The sequence below is a fragment of the Sinocyclocheilus rhinocerous genome, unplaced genomic scaffold, assembly GCF_001515625.1.
Source record: "Sinocyclocheilus rhinocerous isolate Xijiao unplaced genomic scaffold, SAMN03320098_v1.1 scaffold444, whole genome shotgun sequence".
Lineage (NCBI taxonomy): Eukaryota > Metazoa > Chordata > Actinopteri > Cypriniformes > Cyprinidae > Sinocyclocheilus > Sinocyclocheilus rhinocerous.
In genome coordinates, this window is record NW_015645540.1 from 875,378 (window position 1) to 896,206 (window position 20,829).

The following is a 20,829-nucleotide window of genomic DNA, read 5'->3' on the forward strand; positions in this document are numbered from 1 at the left end:
ATAACTCTAATTCTTCTTGCCATAATTGTTTCCAAATATTTGTGTGGATGCCTATTATTATTATTATTATTAATTAAAGGGGTCATATGATGCAATTTGAAGTTTTCCTTTCTCTTTGGAGTGTTACAAGCTGATTGTGCATAGATAAGATCCCTGAAGTTGCAAAGACTAAAGTCTCAAAACCAAAGAGATATACTTTATCAAAGTTAAGACTCTGCCAATTTTGTCAATGTCTGAATATTAAGTAGATTGTATAAAAATATTTCTGTGTCATTTCTGTTACTCTTATCAGTCTTCAACCCAGAGACCCCTTCACTACTTTTTCTGTCAGCTTACTGTTTGGGAGATCGAACACTAATTAAGATTGTTAATGAAGATTTCATTTAACACATATAGCACAACACAACACAAAACAATCTGCCACTCCAGCTTCTAAAGTCTACACACAGGAGGAAGCCAGGAGAGCCACGGGGAACATCAGGGAGAATTAGGTAATAGTTGCTGTAGATTTTTCTTATGCTGCAAACAAACATGCGATATTTGAAATAACCAAAACAAACACGCCCCTACCCAAAAAAAGATCACATCCCTATTTTGATAGCTCCGCCCCCAAATCATGAGTGGAAACGCCCTTTACTGGTGATTGGCTGCAAGTGTGTTTTGGTGCTCGGTCCAGTCAACTTTCAACAGCTTTTCTCTTTTCTCAGAAATGGCTTACTGCTCCTTTAATCTGACCTAAGGAAATCTTCTATTCCCTAAACCCCTTATAAAAACTTGCACGCATGATCATTCGTATATGTTCATACATTCCTCATGGGGACTGTTGGCTGTCACCACAATGTTTTTCTATCTTTGTAAATATTAAAGCCACCTGACCCCCACATAAGGCAGTTTGCGGTAATGTAGCTAAATATGGCGTGTAGCGTACAGCTCCAGCCTTAAGACCTGCAGGAAGTAAATTTTTGCTGTCCCTTTCAATCCACTGCCTCAGTGGGCCAAGTATTTAGCGGTCTAATTATCAAGGTTGGTGGGCATTTTGGTGTCCCAGAGAAAGCAGTTAAAAAATGCAAAACCGAGAAGTACTTAAAGTTAGCATACCTCTTCCAGATGTCTTGTGGTTGAGCTGCACGCTGAATCTATAGTTCCATTCTGAGTCGTGCAGGATTGTAGGGCAATTCACCAAATTAATCTTTAATGAGGACATTTTGCAGTGAATTAATGTATTTATGGTAAATTCTTTTTTGTTCTTATCATTGATGGCATACTTCTGTGCTCCATGTGTTCTGTGAGAAATGTTTTCCTGTCTATGAAAAAACCTAAATCTTCTGACACTACTTTTAGAAATAACCCATCTGTGGTATCACTGCTTCACAAAACATGCCCAGAAGCTGATGACCGTGATTTGACCAAGTACATGTTCCTGGATCAACATCCTTGTTGATCCTGGAACAACATTCCAATTAACCAATCAGAATTGAGGGATAACTTTTCAGGAAATGTCTGTTTTAGGCTTACAATCAGGGTTAGGTGCTTCTACACCCTTGTTAATCAGCTATCATTTCACACTGATTTTAGGAATAAATTATGGGTAGGGTTAGGTTTAGGGGTAGGGATTGGGTTTAGTCTATATTTTTGGACAGTAATGTTGATCCAGGATCAACAAAAGATGGTGATCCAGGAGCATGTCTTACTTGGCAAAATCACGGCGACCCCCAGAAGCTATCTTATTTGTTTGCATAAAAAAGCTAAAAACTCAAAATATTTTTTCTGTATGTGCATGTGTGCCAAGTTCTCACGCCCTGCCTATTTAGATATACTGCGCATTGCGTAATAACCTGCACATCAATTCATTATGTAACTCAAGGACAGAGCGTGCATTCATCCCTCTCCGCAAATCATTTTGAATCCTTCTCCTGATCTAAGTGAATTTTTAAGCAATTACACTCTCTTTGTCTCTCTCATTCTAGTCTACTATTTCCTACGTCAAGCATCGCGAATATAATTAAACCAAATTTAATCTAACAGGATATGCGCTGGAACTCATGAATAATTAACCAGCCTCGAATCGAAAAGATGGCAGTGTTTGGCTTGTTTATTTGCAGGCACTTGTGGTATTCGCTAACTGAAACACAATCACACACACATATTGCAGGATTGAAGTGAACGATAAGCAGGCTTGACTCGCAGGTGCAGTGGTTTGAAACGACCTTATTTTCCCCACTTTCATCAGATGAACTAAGGCTTGTCAGGCCCACTAATAAATCCCACTTATTTGATGTAATCCAGACTTCAGATAGAGCGAATTTCAAGGTGAACCTTGCAGTAAACTTTTGTCTGTCTTAAAGTGCGATCTGAACTCTCAGTTTCCATTATTGACCTTTAGTTGTAAGTCTGTCAAACAGCTTGGGAGTAAGTGGACTAGACATTGTGTTTACTCCCTGTCAACTTTGTCCTTGTTTGAAGAGCCTCTATGGACATCTCCAAAGCCAGCACTTTCATTTACTCAGCAGAGACAAACATGGACTAGAAGACACACGCAAGAGCCAAAAGTCAATTCAGTTAAGAGTTTTTCTTAAAATAAAATAAATAAACCGAGCATATACACATCAGGTCGCACACACATCACCTCAAAACATACTGTCTTTATTCAAATTTACAAAAAAGAAAAGCAAAAAATACAACAGAATAAATACATTTTTAGTACACACCATTGTGAGACCTCAGTACCAACAGGGCCCACTCGGGGCCACATCAATGCAGTCCAATAAGACGGCAGAAACCAGGATGAATGCAAGAAACTCCACACCCAGATTACAACTGACCTAATCTACCCGAAAAAAATAGGCAATGACACAGGAAGGAATCAATTCTTTAAACTGTTAAGACCCATTTACACCAAAAACGATAACTATTTCGATAATGCTAAGCGTTCTAATTCTATAAGAATAGGGAAGTCCATGCCATAACGATAACGGCACAGAGGAGCGATAGCGTTGGAATCACTTTCAGAACGATTTTTTTTTCCAACTGATGAATGTTAAAAACAGCCAATCAGAATCAATCCTGCTTTACAGCTGCAGATGATTGTGTGTTAGTGTGTACGCTAATTATGTAATTATCGTTAAAGCTATCGTTCTTGGTGTGAATGGGCCTTTATTCCTAATCAAATCAGCTCTAGGGGATCTTCTTTTCTTTAATCATTCTTCTTAACATACACTAGTATAGACATGAATATTTCATGTAACCTTTTTAGGCTCACATTTTGACAAAGAATGACATTTGTTGGGTTGTTTGGGAAGGTGTGGGTTCGTACTGCATGAAGCGCCCTGGTATTTGTGCACATGATTGTGCAGTGGAACAGTGGTTCTGGTTCAGTCCAGTCACAGTGAGTCCTTGTGGCCACAGACAGTGTGATTAATCAGGAGTGTGAGCTCATCCCAGAAAAAGGACTTCATATATATTTATTTGGAGCTTCTTCATTCAATTCAAGTAAAAATAAATGTTCCGTTCGGGAAGAGCAACACATCCGACATTGTACTGTGGCAGTGTTTACTCTGCTTCAGTCAATCCAGTGTCTTCCAGTTATATCCAGTGGATTTCGAAGTGGCATTATATATAATCTTCTCAGTTTTCATTTTATTATTATTTTTTGTTACTTGAAGACTACAGTACTGTTGTCACTTTTCACAATGGCATTCAGTGATATTTACATTTAAATGCATTTACATAGAACATCTTTTTCATGTTTTTTTTCCTCCAATAAAAAAAAACAACAACAACAACATTTGTAATTTATTTGCGAACATCATGTATAAAAGTGCATTCTAGCTGAAGCAGACCTGTCAGCTCTCATAAATCTTCACTTTTTAAATGTGGGATTTATTTTTTTTGACAAGTAATGGTTGTTTGTGCATATGTTTTGCACAATTTTAGCATCACTACATTTTAATTTTGTCATCTTTTTTTTTTTCTTGAGCAACTTCGTATACAATCTGTTCTTGGCAAAAATGTGTCATTTTGAACCCTGACAATGAGACATCCGCAAAACAGAATTTCCAAGCAGGGTTTAAAATTGATGCGTGTTTGTTTTCATCTGTGTGTATGTGTAAACACCGAGAATCTTTGTGCAGACACTTATTCAGGACTTTACTGTAATATTCAGTGCTTTCTTATGAATAATTCAGATCTCTTGCTTTTGTGGATGTATAAACAATTTCTGTACAAATATTAATTTTTCTATTCCCTCGTGTGTTGCCATACCTTTTCATCTGTGTTATTCCGGCCTTGTGTTTCTCATTCCCCCGTGGTGCCATTGTCTTTCACGCTGCCACAAAAATCAGAGTTGAAATCTTATTCTTTCTCTATCGTAATTAAATGTGATCTGGAATACAGTGAACTTTGCTTTTCGCTTACTGCCAAACACACTTAAGGAATGTTAAATGCTGGCTAAAGAAGCACCGCTCTGTGCTCACACATCAGCTTTTCAGCACTTATTGCTTCAAATTGCATCAATCACTCTCTCCACTGCCTTTGCTCTCTCTGTTCATTTTTCCCTGTCTTCCCTTATTACCTTTCCTCTTCGTCTCTCCCTCCTTACCCTTCACTTTTCATTATTCCAGCTCTTGTTGCCTTTTAATCACTGTCCCACCCAACCCCTCTCCTTCTCGCTCTCTCAGACATTCGCCTGCTCCTCGTCTCCAGACTGCTCACCCTTCTCTTCCCATTCGATATCTTTGTGCTTTTTGCTGGCTTCTACATCTCCATCATCTTCTCCGTTCTCCTTCTCCCTTTCCCTAAAAAGCTGGGCTAATTTCTGGAATTGTGGGCCCCAATCCTCCAGACCTGATCCCCACACCTCCTTCTCGGCGTCTTTGCCTCCCTCACTGTCCAGGGAGCTGAGGGACCCGGCGCGTGAGCCTGTGCCTTCCAGCCCGTACACCTGCACAGAGTCGTACGGCGGCTGCGAGGGGTCGAAGGTCACCTGCGCAAGGCGCAGACGCAGGAACTCGCCAACCCTTAGGGCGAGAGAGTGAGCACCTCCAATGGGCGCCCCTCTTCCGGACTCCTCAGGTGCTGAGGGCCATGCTCCACCATAACCCAGGATGCCCCCAAAAGCTCCCCGGCCCTGGCCGGGGTATGGAAGCAGCTGGGGCGTCATATCCCTCCTGCCCAGCGGGTACCCGGTTATCCCCACCGGTTCGTGCCAGTCTCCCATGAACCCGCCACCTTCCGGATATATCCCAGCACTCAGTGGAATGCTGGCCTCTCTCTCGGGCCTTCCCACCACAAATCCGCTGCCCATCTCCAGCCCGCCCCGTCCCAGAGTCCCCGAGTAGTCCCTCTGCTGCTCCCCCTGCAGGATGGTGGCGTAATTGCTGCTGACCGACTGCATTTCTGTGCTTCCGTTGGGAGCGTCTGCCACCCCAGGATGGTTGGACTCGGCAGGTCCAGCGCCGCTCCTACTTAGGGAAAGACTGCTCCGCAAGGAGTGCCGCCCAGCTCGGGGCAGTGTGGCGGAGTCACACACCCAACTGCCGGTGGGGCCTGGCCCAGCTACTGAGCCGGAACGGGTCAACACCAGCTCTCGTTCACGGGGAGCCATGTCTGGCTGGACCTGTCGGGGACGGGGAGGAGCAGTAGGGTTAGAGCGGGAGGTAAGGATGAGTTTATTCTTCTGTTATTCAGCAGAGGGACGTGTGTGAGAGAGAGGATTGTTAAGAAAGGGAAGAGAAAGCAGAAGATATTTCACAATGAGCAGGTGAAAACAGTGAAAAATGTGATAACAATGAAGTGAGACAGTAAAGTGTTAGTGAGTAGAGGAAGTGACAGTCAGACAGATGGAGAGGGAGAAACAGTTGACAATAGCTGAACCAGGTTAATTGAGCTCTAAAAAGAGCTAATGCTGCACTGTGAAATGAGGATGAGGAGAAAGAGAGACAATATGTGAAAATACACCTTCATCGTCAACCTGTTCTGCACCTACAAGAAAAAAAACTAGCAAAAACTAACCTACCAGCTATCTAGGGATGTGCAAAACAACATATTTTCACACATAGGATGTGTTCTCCTCACTTTTAATAAATCAAAAATGTGTCTCTTTCAGTGGGTAAATATAGGTGCTTTGCCACTGCATGGTACGGCTCGCTTCTGGAGGGTTTTCCACTGTGTACAGTACCTGGTACCTGGTACTTTTTTCAGTACCACCTCAGCTGAGGTTCCAAGCGAGCTGTACTGTTACCAAAATGTGACGTGTAAATCCTGCTGATCACTGATTGAACTTGTGACACGAGACACTAGACCTGCTAGATTAAATCAGCACAGCCAGCGAGGATTTTTTTGAACAAATGCAACAGTTTTGAACGAGCGCACCTTTTTTTAAACAACAAAATAATGGCTGTTTCGTGGTCTGTTGAGGAAGTGACGTTCCTCTCATTGATAGCCGAGGAGCTTTTGAACGAATGCAACAGTTTTGAACGAGCGCACCTTTTTTTAAACAACAAAATAATGGCTTCGTGGTCTGTTGAGGAAGTGCAGACGTTCCTCTCATTGATAGCCGAGGAGCGGATCCAGCAAGAGCTTGATGGGACGACGTGGAATTAAAAAGTTTTATCGACATGTCTATAATCCCGCCCACTCTAAAGCGGTACTAAACAGTGGAAACGCAAGCTGAGCCGAGCCGTACTGTGCAGTGGAAAAGCGCCATATGTCTGCATTGTGTATTTAAATGTGTATATGTTTAAAATCAGACATTAAAATTCACTAGATGCGTGACGGTATGCATGAATTTCTATGACAGCAAGTAACTTACAACAATATTTTGTTGCAAATCAAAATTGTAAAAAAATTTTATTACACATGGCTTTCTGCAGTGTAATTTTCTTTTTAAATTCACGCTTTTTCAGTTAAAACTGGATCTCCGTGTGACAACTGTCCCAGAGAAACACAAATCGTGAAATGAATATTAATATCAAATGCAAAATTGTTTCCCAGTCTCCAGTTCAATTAATGTTTATTAGACATAATACACGGATTCGATGCTGTCGGAGTGTGACTGAGAAGCGAGTCTTTGAATTAAAATTAGCCATACACTTTCTTTTTTTATTAGGCTCTGTGTTCACGTTCGGTTTACTAAAGCTGTTTAACTTATCCAGCCAAAAGCAACGATAGGTTTTCTAATTGCCTTGTCAGTATTGCTGTTTGTTTGAAAGTCCATTCATTATTAAACAATAATGTATGATTTAAAGGTCTCTGGAGAATTAAATAAATCAATTTAATTAGCTCCCTTTGGTTTTTACCCCAAATACTGGCTATACAAGCAACTTTGTGATTCTGAACATGGTGATTCTAAGCTTCTTAAATAAATAATAAAGATTTAAGTATGTTGTTTTACCCAATCCAGATCTTGGCTTTGACTCTGACTCTGCTGGGCATCCCTGCTTGCATCGTCCTTTGAGTCATTCTTCCTTGGCGTTCCTCCCTCAGATGTGGTGGCTCCATCCTGAGATGCTGTCCCTTCTTTAGAACCATGACTGGCCTCTGCTGTTGGCACATAAATAGCCCCGGGCTCCAGAGGTCCAACCACAGCTGCCTGGTTTTGAATGACTAGAGAATGGTCTGGTTGATTCCCAGGTAAGCGGTAAGCCAACTCAGATATGCCAGGCTCATAGGGGCCCTGTGAGCGACGCAGCACTGGGAGGGTGTGGGTGCTGTAGCAAAACCGCCCATATAGAGGGGCTCCTTGACTGGCGTACTGCCCGGGGTCCATCGCTCCAGCCTGAGCCCAGCTGCTATACGTCCGAGACTTGTCCTGACCGTGTTGTGAATAACGTCTGAGGGAACACAGAATTTATCATGAAAGGAAGTTTTATGCAGATAAAATAAAATAAAATAGAAAATAAACGGCAGCACCACAAAAGTAGTCCATATGACTTGTGCAGGATATTTCAAATCTTGTGAAGACATACAATAGCTTTGTATTAGAAGCAGACCAAAATACAAAGGTTATTCACATGAAATCTTCCCATCTGCCATGGCTTTCATGAGTCATGAAAAATGACAGATTGTGATAGTTGCTTTTTTTTTTGTTTTGTTTTTAGTCATATTGTTTAATTACGTTTTACCTGTATGTTTTTCTCGAGTTTGTGTGCAGCCTCAGGAGAGGTAATGTGATAAATGTGATAAAGTCACAGGTGTTTCAGATGATGTGGTCTGCTGGGAGCTCACACTCTTCAAGCCTACTTCTGCTTTTGTTTGATGTGCGCCTTTGATTTGCGCTTTTGATTTAAACGGATTAAACTGATTTATTTCTCTAAAAACAAAACCAATGTGAAAATTAAATGTGAAAACTTACCAATTCCTTGTAACATTTCAACATAAAATAAACAATGATCAACTCATCATTCATCATAGACAATGGAATTATTACATCCCAAAAGAAGTACAGTGCCTAAAAGGCCGCGATTTATTAAAATAAATCACTATAAATACGATTTTTCATGGTTTTTAAGGGTTTTGCAGAAGATTTAAGGCAGAATTAAAAGTAGGGATGCACAATTTGGAGCAAAAAAAAAAAAGTGATTTTTCTGATAAAAATTGTAATGGTTTCTTAAACAGCTCCAGGTTTGCTGTGCTTGTTTGTAGGGCTGCATTTGTCCAAAAATGTTGTGATTATATATCAATATGACTATAAAATATAATAATCATATTTATTATTATTAATAATATTAATAATTATTATTTAAGAAAAATATAATAATAATATTAACAACAGTTTTATTTTACAGTACAGCTACAAAATTATAATACCAACATTTATGGCTGTCTTAATGTATTTTCAAATGTTAAAACTTAAATTGTGTAGTATGGAAAAGAACAGTCAGGACATTCCGTTCAACATCTCCTTTTGTGTTCCATGGGATGAAAAACAAAACATACAGACTTCAAACAGCATGAGTAAATTATGCCAGAATTCATTTCTGGGTGAACTAGCCTTTTAAGTGCATTGAGCACTTCTTTATTAATGTGCAGGAAACATGAGTTGATGTAACAGATGTAGCCGATGTAATCTTTCATCAGATGCGCCCTGCTGAGCACCACTCACATGTTCCTGCTGTCCAGGGTGCGGTACCCCCTGCGTGCGTTATGTGGGGCGCTCTGCAGCGCTGTGATGTCAAACGCAGCTGTGTCAGCCTCACCCCCTCCTTCATCATCATACGTGATGATATTCTCTCTTACATCATCCTCCTCTAAAGGCGAGAGCGAGTCCCTTTTCTGCCTGCGCAGGGACAGAGACAAAGCACTGACAGCTAGAGAAAGAGAGGAGAAATAAAGAGGGAAAGAAAACAGTGAGAGATGAAGAGAAAAAGAGTAAGCGTTTTATGATGCCATTTATAAAAAGGGAGGACGTGTATGTTTGTGTTGGGTGACAAATTTTTGCAATAAAATTGCATGGTGCTATAGAAAAGCAGGTACTCAATAGACACATTAGAGCAGCTGGCAAACTAACACTTACACAGACTGATGCCCCATAATTACATTTATTACACAGCTCTAGGGAATTCTCGATTCTGATTGGTCAATCGTTGCATCCAGTGGTCTGACACTAATATTCACCGTCGTCAATGACAATGCTGTATATAAGAGCGTTAATCCAAGTGACCTAAACAGGCAACATTTCTAATTTTCATTGCAGTTTTTATTTTATTTCAATTACAATGATTATTTTAATACCTTTAGTTTCAGTTTACCAATAACAACACAGATAAAGGTAAAATTACAAAATAATTTAAACTCAGATGTGCTCTGAGTCTTGGTCCTGACCACACTGTCTGTGTTTATTTTGCAATAATGATAATCTGACTGTACATTACCATTACCATTTGGAAGTTGCACTAAACCAGGGCTGTCCAAACTCGGTCCTGGAGGGCCGGTGTCCTGCAGAGTTTAGCTCCAACTTGCTCCCCTCAGACAGGGACATACGGACACTGTGACTGTCCCCGTGCTGGTCAAGCCAGAGACCCCGTCCCTCAGGACCAGCGGTACGTAGAGAGTGAGGGAGGATGAAGTAGAGCGAGACAGTGTCTGCAAAGGTGACGCCAACACCAAACTAGCAGTGGGGCCTAGAAAATGAGAATAATAGCAAAGAAATGGAGATACACAGGAAAAAAGGGGGGCTTTTAGATTAAATTGAACTCGATGGAACTTTAATTTAATTTAACTCAATCGAGTGCAGTTTAATTCCATTGCTGCTCGTATAACATTTGTACAGACCAGTGAGTTCAAATGCAGCATGAATGCCAGAGCACATTTTGTCTGTGTGTGCCGGGAGAAGATAGATGTGGCAGAGAAGCAAAAGCAAACAATAGGGAAAACAAAGGAGCAAGGCACAAAGCAGCCACACAATGCGGTTGCAGACACAGACTAACGGATCAAGAGAGATGCCGATGCTCATGGCTGGGTGGGAGAAACAAATTTTGGAAGAGACTGCAAACCTCCACTCTCCCTGATGCTGAAGTTGAGGGCAATGTTGGAGTCCGGAGGGATGTTGAAATGGACGGTGCTGTCATTTCCTCCCTCGTCTCTATCAATCGCCCGCAACACCTGCACCACCTGAGAAAATGAGATAGGAGAAAGATGGAGAGAGAGAAAAACAAAATAAGGGGCAGAGCCAAAAGGGAGGAAGGGGAGAAAGAGAAGGAGAGCAAAATAATAATGGAGAGAGAGAGGAGAGATTCATTTAAAAAAAAACGATCCACATTTTAATCTCAGATATCAGCATTAACCTCACCAGCACCTTTGCAAATAGGTAGCTAGAGACTGATTAGCCCACACCGCGCAGTCAAACAATAATTAACTCTGACCGAGTAGCGAGCCTTGGGGAACACCCAAACATAGACACAGCTTTAGCATGTGCTCTAAAAATGAGGCGCCGACTCCAGAGATCCACTTAAACTACAAATAATCACTTGATGGGTCTGTTTTTGCAATGCTCCCCCCACACATTAGGGAAAAAGTTCAAACAAAAATGGGCCGTTTGATGCAGATCAGAGCTGTGGGTTAGGCAGTTCTGCTGAGGCATGAAAAAAGTTTTTTTTTCTGTGATTTCAGAGCTGCACGGTGATAATGTCAAGTCACATTAGTAGTTTTCATAATCTAAAGGGTCACCAAACTTTTCGGTTTCTTGCAGTAAGAAGTTATGCAAGCTTCCAGTAAGACCTTCCAGCATTCAGTAAGACCTTTTCTCAAAAGGAAATTACACTGTGCCCTAACAAGATAAATCGAAAAAGGCCTCTCCATAATGTGACTTGCAGTAAGAAGTTATGCAAGCTTCCAGTAAGACCTTCCAGCATTCAGTAAGACCTTTTCTCAAAAGGAAATTACACTGTGCCCTAACAAGATAAATCGAAAAAGGGACCTCTTTTGTCTCAATGAGAGTTTTTGTCATAACCAGCTACAATCACAAGCAACCAGTAAGACAACAGTTTGTTGGTCATTTGGTTGATAGGTCTGCTACATTGCATCTAGTTGCACCACTCACATTGAAATTTACACTAAATATACAATATCGTTAAAAAGTTTAGGAGTCAGATTTTTTTAAGAAATTGCTTTTGTTCAGCAAGGATGCATTAAAATGACAAATGTGACAGTACAAATGTTTATAATGTTGCAAAATATTTCTATTTAAAATTTTCAACATTGATAATAATAATAACCCCAAATCAACGTATTAGAATGATTTCTGAAGAATCACGTGACACTGAAGATTGGTGAAATGGCTGCTTAAAATACAGCTGTCACAGGAATACATTTTAAAATATGTTAAAATAGAAAATTTAAAAATGTACAAATCCCACTGATAAAGCATCACTGAAATCATTAAAATACAAACTATGTGTTCTTAGTTGTATGCTCTTCAGCTGCAGCACGTTGCGAGTGAAAGAGAGTTTGCAAAATGAGACACATCGTTCTGATTGGCTGCAATTTGTTGTTTGTTTAATTGTTTCAAGCCACATCCTTTTTTGCATTCAATATGAACAGACAAATCAGACTGATATCAAACTTAAAGTGCATGTAAACCCATCCAATGTTGCTCCAGGACCAACAAGGTTAATAATAACGTTGATCCAAGACCTACTAATCCTAATTGGGGAAATCACAATAAGCTTTCATTTGACCATAAGCTGTGAAGACAGCGAAATGATGAAGACAGGAGAAAGGAAACAAGCTATGACAGCTTCACAGCTGCATGCCACCCAATTAAGAGTTAAAGAAAAGACATGAGTCAGACAAGGGGGAAAAAACACTACAGAATCATGGAAAGACAGGCACTCGAAACGAATGAGAGAACTGGAATGAGAGGCAAAATGGATGGAAAGCCAACAGACCAAAAGATGAGCAAATTATAATGTATATCTATAGAGGAGATGAGAACGTGTGAAGCATCCTGTATATGAGAACAGCAATGATTCAGCTGCAGGGTAACGGCAGAACTAATCAATCAGCGTGCAGGCTGTATAAATGGACACATTCACAGATGTGCTCAAAAAAAATGACTGAAAAAAAAAAAACTTTAAGCACCACCAAATCCATATGAACACAAAGAGCGTGAGTCTAAAGGGCTGAAGGGCTGAGAAAAGGTAATTAATCACCCATAATTCATCTGTGACAATTACCTAATTGCAGAGCTTAACAAAAGGACTCTCATTAGAGCATTTCCTGTGCTTTTACATTCTGGTGGAGTAACAAATGAACTAGTCATTGGAGACAAGTATGACCTTCCTTGCATCCATTATAACATGTGGCTTGTTCTCTCACCTGTCCCTTGGAGGCCGAGTCACACATGGCTGTGGTGTACTGCCTGTCCAACTCGGGTGCATTGTCATTTAAATCCAATGTTTCTACGGCAACCACCACCCTAGACACCTGGCTGGGGTTATCTGAGGAAGTTGAGAGAGCAGAAAAAGGAAGTCACCAAAAATACACACGCACAACACAGCTTGAGACATGCTCGCCTTGAGTCTCGGCCACTGAAGGTAAACTGTCCTCTTGTAAAGTTTATCACACACTTCCATGTGCACGTTTTAATGAGAAATCATATGTTGAATGGTGACATTTTTTACACAATCATGCTCTTTTCCCAAACCTAGTGAGCTGCCTAGCATTTGTTGTAATATATCACACATGAAAACATTTCAAGTAGCTTCAATATAGCAGACTACTGTACTTTTTCCCATGTAGATTTTAGTGCAATTAGCTACTTCCCCTGATGGGCAAATGGTCAGAATGCTAGGTAGCAGTAGCATGGCACCTCACTAGGTTTTGTAAAAGAGAGTTTCGCAAAGATTTCAACAGCCTCTCTTCATATTCTAGACGAATGGCTTGTCGTGACAAACAAATAGCTTTGAGGAGCTTTTAATTCAGAATAGCTTTCAGTTGGCATATTGGTACAGTTTAGGTTGCACTGGAAAACAAACTTAATGGATTGGTGTGAGCCTAAAGAGAAATTGAAGCATTCTGTCTCTCTCATTATAATTCAGTCCCACACACTTGCCTGTGGTTTGGACTGCTTTCACACAAATGTTTTGGACTGGATCCACACATACACATAGAGCTGTGACATGATGTTGTGGATTAGTGCCCACTGCTTCACATTACTGGGAAAAGGCTTCGCCTACAATAGCCATCAGGCCTCCCTGAAGCTGCTTAGACCTACTTTCCATACTGTAACACAGCACCATAGATCCTCTAGTAACATGCCTCTCCCCTGAGCAGTACAAATTCAATGTATGTTTAAAGCATTTAATCCATGCATACATAATAAATAAATCATAAAAAACACAAATCCATTACATTTTAGCCATTGATATTGCAACCTTATAAACTAGACAGTTTCGAGAGAAGAGGACATGATGTAAAGGTTGTGATCAGTAATGTTGCAAACTGGATTTGAACTTGTTAGCATCACTATATTTACTAGTAGACATGGTGGCATGAACATTTTCAACCCGTATTAAGCATCCTCGACATAATGATCAGAATGCCATACTGCTGATGTCCAAGTCAGTGTACCTTAAGGAGCTATGAACTATAAATAGCAATGCTAACATTTTCCAGTAGTGACAGTAGCTCTGCAATTTTCAAAATAGTGCAGTTTTTCCAGTAACAAGCTACTTTTGAAACACGTTGTGGTGTAGCGTGACAAATCACTGTTTTTAATGTCCCATTATATTGTGCACACAGCCGAGCAAACTGAGGCATTAATCTAACGTGCTCTCCTGAACTGTATTCTCTCTTAAATGTAACAACGTTGGAAAGTCTGAGTCATTTTAGTGATTTAAACTTAAGCATATGTAAAATACTTAAATATATGTAATTATTTCTCAATAAAAAGAGGCAGTGATTTCTGCACAAAGACATGATTCGATGATTTGTTTCTTTTCAAACTGGTTCATTTCCACTATCCAAACAAACCTTTTCAAAAAGAAATGATTCACTGATTCATGCCTGTGTGCAGCAGTGTTGTTAGTGTTAACTAAAAAACTTTTTTGTTAAATGAAATAAAATAAAATGAAACGTAAATATTAGACAAAAAACATTCAAATTAAAATTATGAAATGTTGCCTTGGCAATTAACTGAATCAAACTGAAAGCAAATTAAAGCTACACAGAATATTTAAAAAAGAGACAAAATTACAAAAACTACAATTAAAAGGAAACCTGAAAAGAAAATCTAATTCTAAATATTAATAAATACTAAAATTGTATATAAAAATACTGAAATAAAACTGATGTGCAGAAGTCACTGCCCTTTTTGTTAGATATATTTAGATATATTCTATAGAATATATCTAACTTAGATACATTTAGCAATATTATAGTAATATTTAGCTATATTCTATTTTTGTTGTTATTGTATTACACTATGTTCAAGTGTAATGCTCTCACCCTAATCAAAACATACTCATTCAATGATTCAGAAACTTCTGAGCTCTGATTAAATTATATAACTGGACAACTATATATGGATATTCATCCAATTATGTTAATTATATTATTATATAACTGGATAATTAACTAGCTTCCATGTAGTTAGCTACTTTTATTTGTAGCTTGTGATATAGCTCACTACTTCCCTAAAAGTGTGACTCTGTGTATGTACCTCTCTGTGTGGCAATGATGGTAATATTGTGCCACTGCTCGTGCTCACGGTCCAGCTCGGTCACCGTAGTGATGAGTCCGGTGTCTGGAGTGATGCGGAACAGAGCTTCTGGGTCAGACTGAGGATCGATGGAGAACCTGAGGGAGACAGAAGATAAAAAAGACAAACGGAGAGGGAGAAACGTGTGGCATACACAAGAGGTGAGCAGATGCATGAAGCCCCAGCTCATCAGAAAATCTGTCATTCAGGAGCTGCTTTAAGCCCAGGAGCGGAAAACAAAAGAGCCGTGATTGGCAATGTAAGAATCCTCAGATCCCTAACTACTGTTAAAATAACTATAGCTCACTGGGATGAATATTGATCATTCCATGTGGAAACACGCCTTGTAACAAGAATACCCTAATCTCTGTGATAATGTTTTGAAGTGTTTTAACATAAGACACAGAATAGCATACAACCATAATTAATTAATGACATCATGGCTCTGTTCCAAAGCCTAATAAGCTGCCTAACCGGACGGCTGCTTTAAGCATCCCAGGCACGTTCCTGATGCGAAGGCTGTTCCAAACAACAGGCAGCAAAATTATGCTGCCTTTTTAGATTCCTCTCTAGAGCCAAATTCTAAAGCAGCATGTGTTTCCACTGTTAATAACTTTGTGAATTTAGCAGTTTTTTTAATTTACATTTTTTTTTATTGTAATGTACATTTAAGACACTATACTTTGTGTTTTATTACATTAGCATTGATTAATTAGTTAACGCTGCTGTGTGAGTGTTTCTCTCCTCTGACCAATGAGATCCATCTCTTAACATTTTGTCATTTTTTTGGAAAGCCATATGTGGAAATGGTATGTGGACTTTTTCTTTTGAAATATATACACACACACACATATATACATTTATTACACGGCTCTGTGGAATACTTGATTCTGATTGGTTAGTCGCGACATTCCGAGGTATGTTATCCCCTGTTATTACACGACTATGGAATACTTGATTCTGATTGGTCAGTCGCGACATCCCTCAATAACAACCGGTAAAAGCTGATAACACAGGCTCATCCGGGTACCTGAAGTCGGCGCTGTACTTTTGCTAGGAACAGTTTTTCTTGGTGGAAGCTTTGCGTTTGGTTAGTTAATAAGATATTAAAACTCGATTCAATATTATGTGTACAATTATTTAATTACGTCATCCTGGTATCGCAGACCCGCTCTCTCGTTTCATACAAACGCAGCTGCTGCCATTTTGCGACGATTGTTTTGTACACTGTAATGGATTAAAAGAGAACTAACAAACTGGTAAGATTTTAAAACAGTTTTGTCTTAAATCAATATATTTTATCGCCTTAATTATTTATGTGGTGAAATTGTGTAAAAAGTGGTATGACTGCACCGTATCCCTTAATGACTGTCTAGTTTGAACCTGCCACTTGCTCACAACTGTTGTCTTAACGGAAGCGTTGCGATCAAATATTTCAACTCAACATTTTGTGTCTAATTATTTACTTATGTGGCAAGTAGCCGTGTAATAAGCGGTGTGTCGGGGTCCTGATCACCCTGCCGGGGGTTATTCTGCGATAACAACTGGCTGGATGTACATTATCCCTTACATATTTGTTGTAGTTTACATTCACCACTATAGCAGGGTTATTATACACTGAACAAAATTATAAACGCAACACTTTTGTTTTTGCCCCCATTTTTCATGAGCTGAACTCAAAGATCTAAGACTTCTTCTTAGATCTTTGAGTTCAGCTCATGAAAAATGGGGGCAGAAACAAAAGTGTTGCGTTTATAATTTTGTTCAGTGTAGTTAACTAAAACTAAAATCATAAAAAAATTGTTAGTTGATATAAAATAACCATTAACTGAAATAAAATAAAATATTAAAAAAGTATTATTTCTGCTAGTTGCCAATGAAACAATTTCTCATTTTAATTTAGTTTAATTTGATGTACTAAAATAACTAAAACTGAAACAATGATGAATTAGAACTATACATATACGTTTAAAAACAAATAAACAAATAAAAATGCACAACAAAATTACCAAAACATTGACTAAAATGAAAATGGAAAATATAATAACTATATATAAATAAAATAAAAAATATAGAAAAGATATAAATAAAATATAAAAACTCATTAAAAATATTAATAATAATAGTATCTCAGTGATACTAAAATAACACTGCTCTATAGAAGTTTACCAAATTATGATAACTTCTGCTTCTGAGAACCCCGAAAATGTGGAAAAGGGTCCATGAGCTCAGCGAATATTTTCATTCAAGATGGTGCATGAAGTCATTTTATTCAGAACATAAAAGTTTTGATAAATACTTTAAACTACACATTTAGTGTAGTGAAAGAATGCAGCCTGTACCTGATGTTGTTTGTGAGCCCCGTATCTGGGTCCACGGCACTGACCCGTCCCACTGTGCAGGCCGGGGGGCGGTTCTCAGACACATCCATTCTGTAACGTGTCCGTGAGAAACGAGGGGGTTCATCTGCGTCTAGCACGGCCACTCTGATCGAAGCACGATCTTTAAAAGGCCCACGCCGAAGGAACCGAGGGTCCACGATGGGGTTCAGAACCTCCACTGAGAAAGAGTAGGAGCTACGGCTCTCATAGTCCACTGCCTGTAAACCAAACAAAAACATGAGTATGAAACATAAACGTAATGACAAGACCGAAATGCTCATACTGCCCACATGAGCGCCACAACTGAACATTATCACACTCACCACATATCACAGCTCATACCACAACCACAACCTATAGAATCTATGTACAGGAAAATAAAAAATAAAATCGATTTACTTTCTATAAGATGCAAAAGGGTGATAGAACTTAATGACATGATAGACTGTTCTTGGAGCGAAGCAAGAAAGAAACCCATCTGCTATGATAATACCTAATCAAATCGTTATATGTTTTTGGTGATGTTGTTGCTTGTGTTTGCAATATATGCTCCAACAATTGCATGACCTGAAAAGGCTGTAAAATTACAGTGGATAGAAACTGATAGGATAATAAATAAGCCAGTTTGCTATGCGAGTGGAAAATGTGGTGCCGATAGATCTTTGACATCCAGTTTAAACGTGAAGTGAGCAGTAAATTAAAGTGGATCGCTCTGACTATAATCAATGAAACTGTCTATACCACAAGCTAGTTTTGTTGAGCTGCTTTCTGCAATAATCCATGCCCAGGGCATGTCAACCTCACACTCCATCCCTGCCGACAATGACTTTGCTTTTAATTTGAACTACAAGCCACTGTATGGTATTCCAAGAATAGCACATTCTGACAGACTTTAATTACTGTTTTTTTAATTATTATTATCAGAGTCTCTTCAAATGCAATCACGTTCTCTGATGAGGTTGGCCATGATAATAGCAGGATCAGGGCCCAGAATTTATTGTATTGTGACGAGTCATGGGATCTGGATCTGGATATGGCACTGGGAGGGTTGTGTGTGAAGCTGGCACACCAGGAATGAGTAATGGGCTGGTTTTGGCAAGAGTAGCTGGACTGGGGCTTAAGGAAGTCAGAAATGACTGGCTCATTACGACGGTCACTTTTGTTACTTCATTTATCTACACACACACATTCATACACATTTGCCCACTCTCTCCCTAATGCAAGACCACGTGGAGGTTGGAAGGAGTCAGTGGGGCACACATCGGTTTCCTCTGACAAGCCGAAGGACAGACTGAAATGAGTGAATTCTGAAATGAATTAAACTGTGCTGACTGGAGGACATCAGGTCACTGTGGTCACTACAAATCTATGCCACTTTCACAGAGATCACATCAGAGTTGGACTCTTCGTCTTAAGGACTCTCATAAACATGGTCTGGGATTCATCACTTGGTATCTTGGCCTGGGTCTCAAAACTACAGGTAATGATCTTAGATTGTGGTCAAGAGACCTCAAGAAGTCATTCATAGAGCTGATTAACTCGATTGTAGGTCACTGAAGTGTCCAAAGAATTAGCAGAAAAAAGAAAGTCAAACAGGTCCAAAGTTACATGAGGGTTAATAAATGACAACATAATTTTATTTGTAAGACAGAAAAAGACAAAGACGTATTTTTTAAATGAAACAGTTTCTTAAAGGGGTCATATGATGCTATTTTAAAGATCATTATTTTGTGTATTTGGTGTAACAGAATATGTTGACATGCTTTAATGTTCAAAAAACACACTATTTTTCAAATACTGTACATTATTGTAGGTCCTCTATGCCCCGCCTCTCTCAAACCTCTTGATCACCTAATCATCATTTTAAAATGATTTTTGAAAGATCATGTGATACTGAAGACTGGAGTAATGGCTGCTGAAAATTCAGCTTTGCCATCACAGGAATGAATTACAAACGATAGTAGTATACAAGCTCACATAGACCAATAAACACTCTGCTATGAACTTATAAGCTGCAACAAGAAAGAAAGATTAAAATGACTCAGTCAAATCAGTGGGTAAGGGACAGTTGAAAGACAACTGAAATATAAACCTGAAAGGAACACGAAAAGAACAGAAATGAAGGTGAGAAAAAGAGGAAGATGCCAAAAAAAAGGGACAGAGAGGAAGAGGGATAAATGGAGAGAAAAGGTTTCTAACAGGATCCCATTAGTGGCAGAGAGAGACAATCTGTCTGAGGAGGAGAGATGTCACTTACACTGTGAGCACACACTCATCACCCCATCCCTTCCTCTCTCACATACTCAATCACTCACTCTCCCTCCCTCCTTCTCTCATCACTCCATCACACGCTCTCATTTTAAAATGATTTTTGAAAGATCATGTGATACTGAAGACTGGAGTAATGGCTGCTGAAAATTCAGCTTTGCCATCACAGGAATGAATTACAAACGATAGTAGTATACAAGCTCACATAGACCAATAAACACTCTGCTATGAACTTATAAGCTGCAACAAGAAAGAAAGATTAAAATGACTCAGTCAAATCAGTGGGTAAGGGACAGTTGAAAGACAACTGAAATATAAACCTGAAAGGAACACGAAAAGAACAGAAATGAAGGTGAGAAAAAGAGGAAGAAGCCAAAAAAAGGGACAGAGAGAGAGAGGGATAAATGGAGAGAAAAGGTTTCTAACAGGATCCCATTAGTGGCAGAGAGAGACAATCTGTCTGAGGAAAAGAGATGTCACTTACACTGTGAGCACACACTCATCACCCCATCCCTTCCTCTCTCACATACTCAATCACTCACTCTCCCTCCCTCCCTCTCTCATCACTCCATCACACGCTCTACGCCCCTCCTAGTGAGCAGCGTTCTGATACTGACATCTAGAATACACACTCATCTCTCTGAAGGTGAGAAAAAGAGGAAGATGCCAAAAAAAAGGGACAGAGAGGAAGAGGGATAAATGGAGAGAAAAGGTTTCTAACAGGATCCCATTAGTGGCAGAGAGAGACAATCTGTCTGAGGAAAAGAGATGTCACTTACACTGTGAGCACACACTCATCACCCCATCCCTTCCTCTCTCACAAACTCAATCACTCACTCTCCCTCCCTCCCTCTCTCATCACTCCATCACACGCTCTACGCCCCTCCTAGTGAGCAGCGTTCTGATACTGACATCTAGAATACACACTCATCTCTCTCTCACGCCTGTTTATAATAAACCTGCCTGAAAAGACCAGCCTGAATT

The 20,829-nt window shown here is 39.6% G+C and overlaps 1 protein-coding gene across 1 annotated transcript in view; it reads right to left on the bottom strand.

The window, feature by feature from the left end:
• Positions 1-3,760: 3,760 nt before the first annotated feature.
• LOC107706285 (uncharacterized) overlaps positions 3,761-20,829 on the bottom strand; it is a 162,369-nt gene continuing 145,300 nt past the window's right edge. The window contains exons 7-14 of the mRNA XM_016509964.1: positions 17,539-17,795; positions 15,158-15,294; positions 12,814-12,935; positions 10,491-10,608; positions 9,954-10,118; positions 9,101-9,314; positions 7,391-7,829; positions 3,761-5,674 (exon numbers count right to left, since the gene is read on the bottom strand). Coding sequence (XP_016365450.1) covers positions 4,673-5,674; positions 7,391-7,829; positions 9,101-9,314; positions 9,954-10,118; positions 10,491-10,608; positions 12,814-12,935; positions 15,158-15,294; positions 17,539-17,795 — 2,454 coding nt within the window. The 3' untranslated portion in view covers positions 3,761-4,672. The remainder of the gene's footprint in view (positions 5,675-7,390; positions 7,830-9,100; positions 9,315-9,953; positions 10,119-10,490; positions 10,609-12,813; positions 12,936-15,157; positions 15,295-17,538; positions 17,796-20,829) is intronic.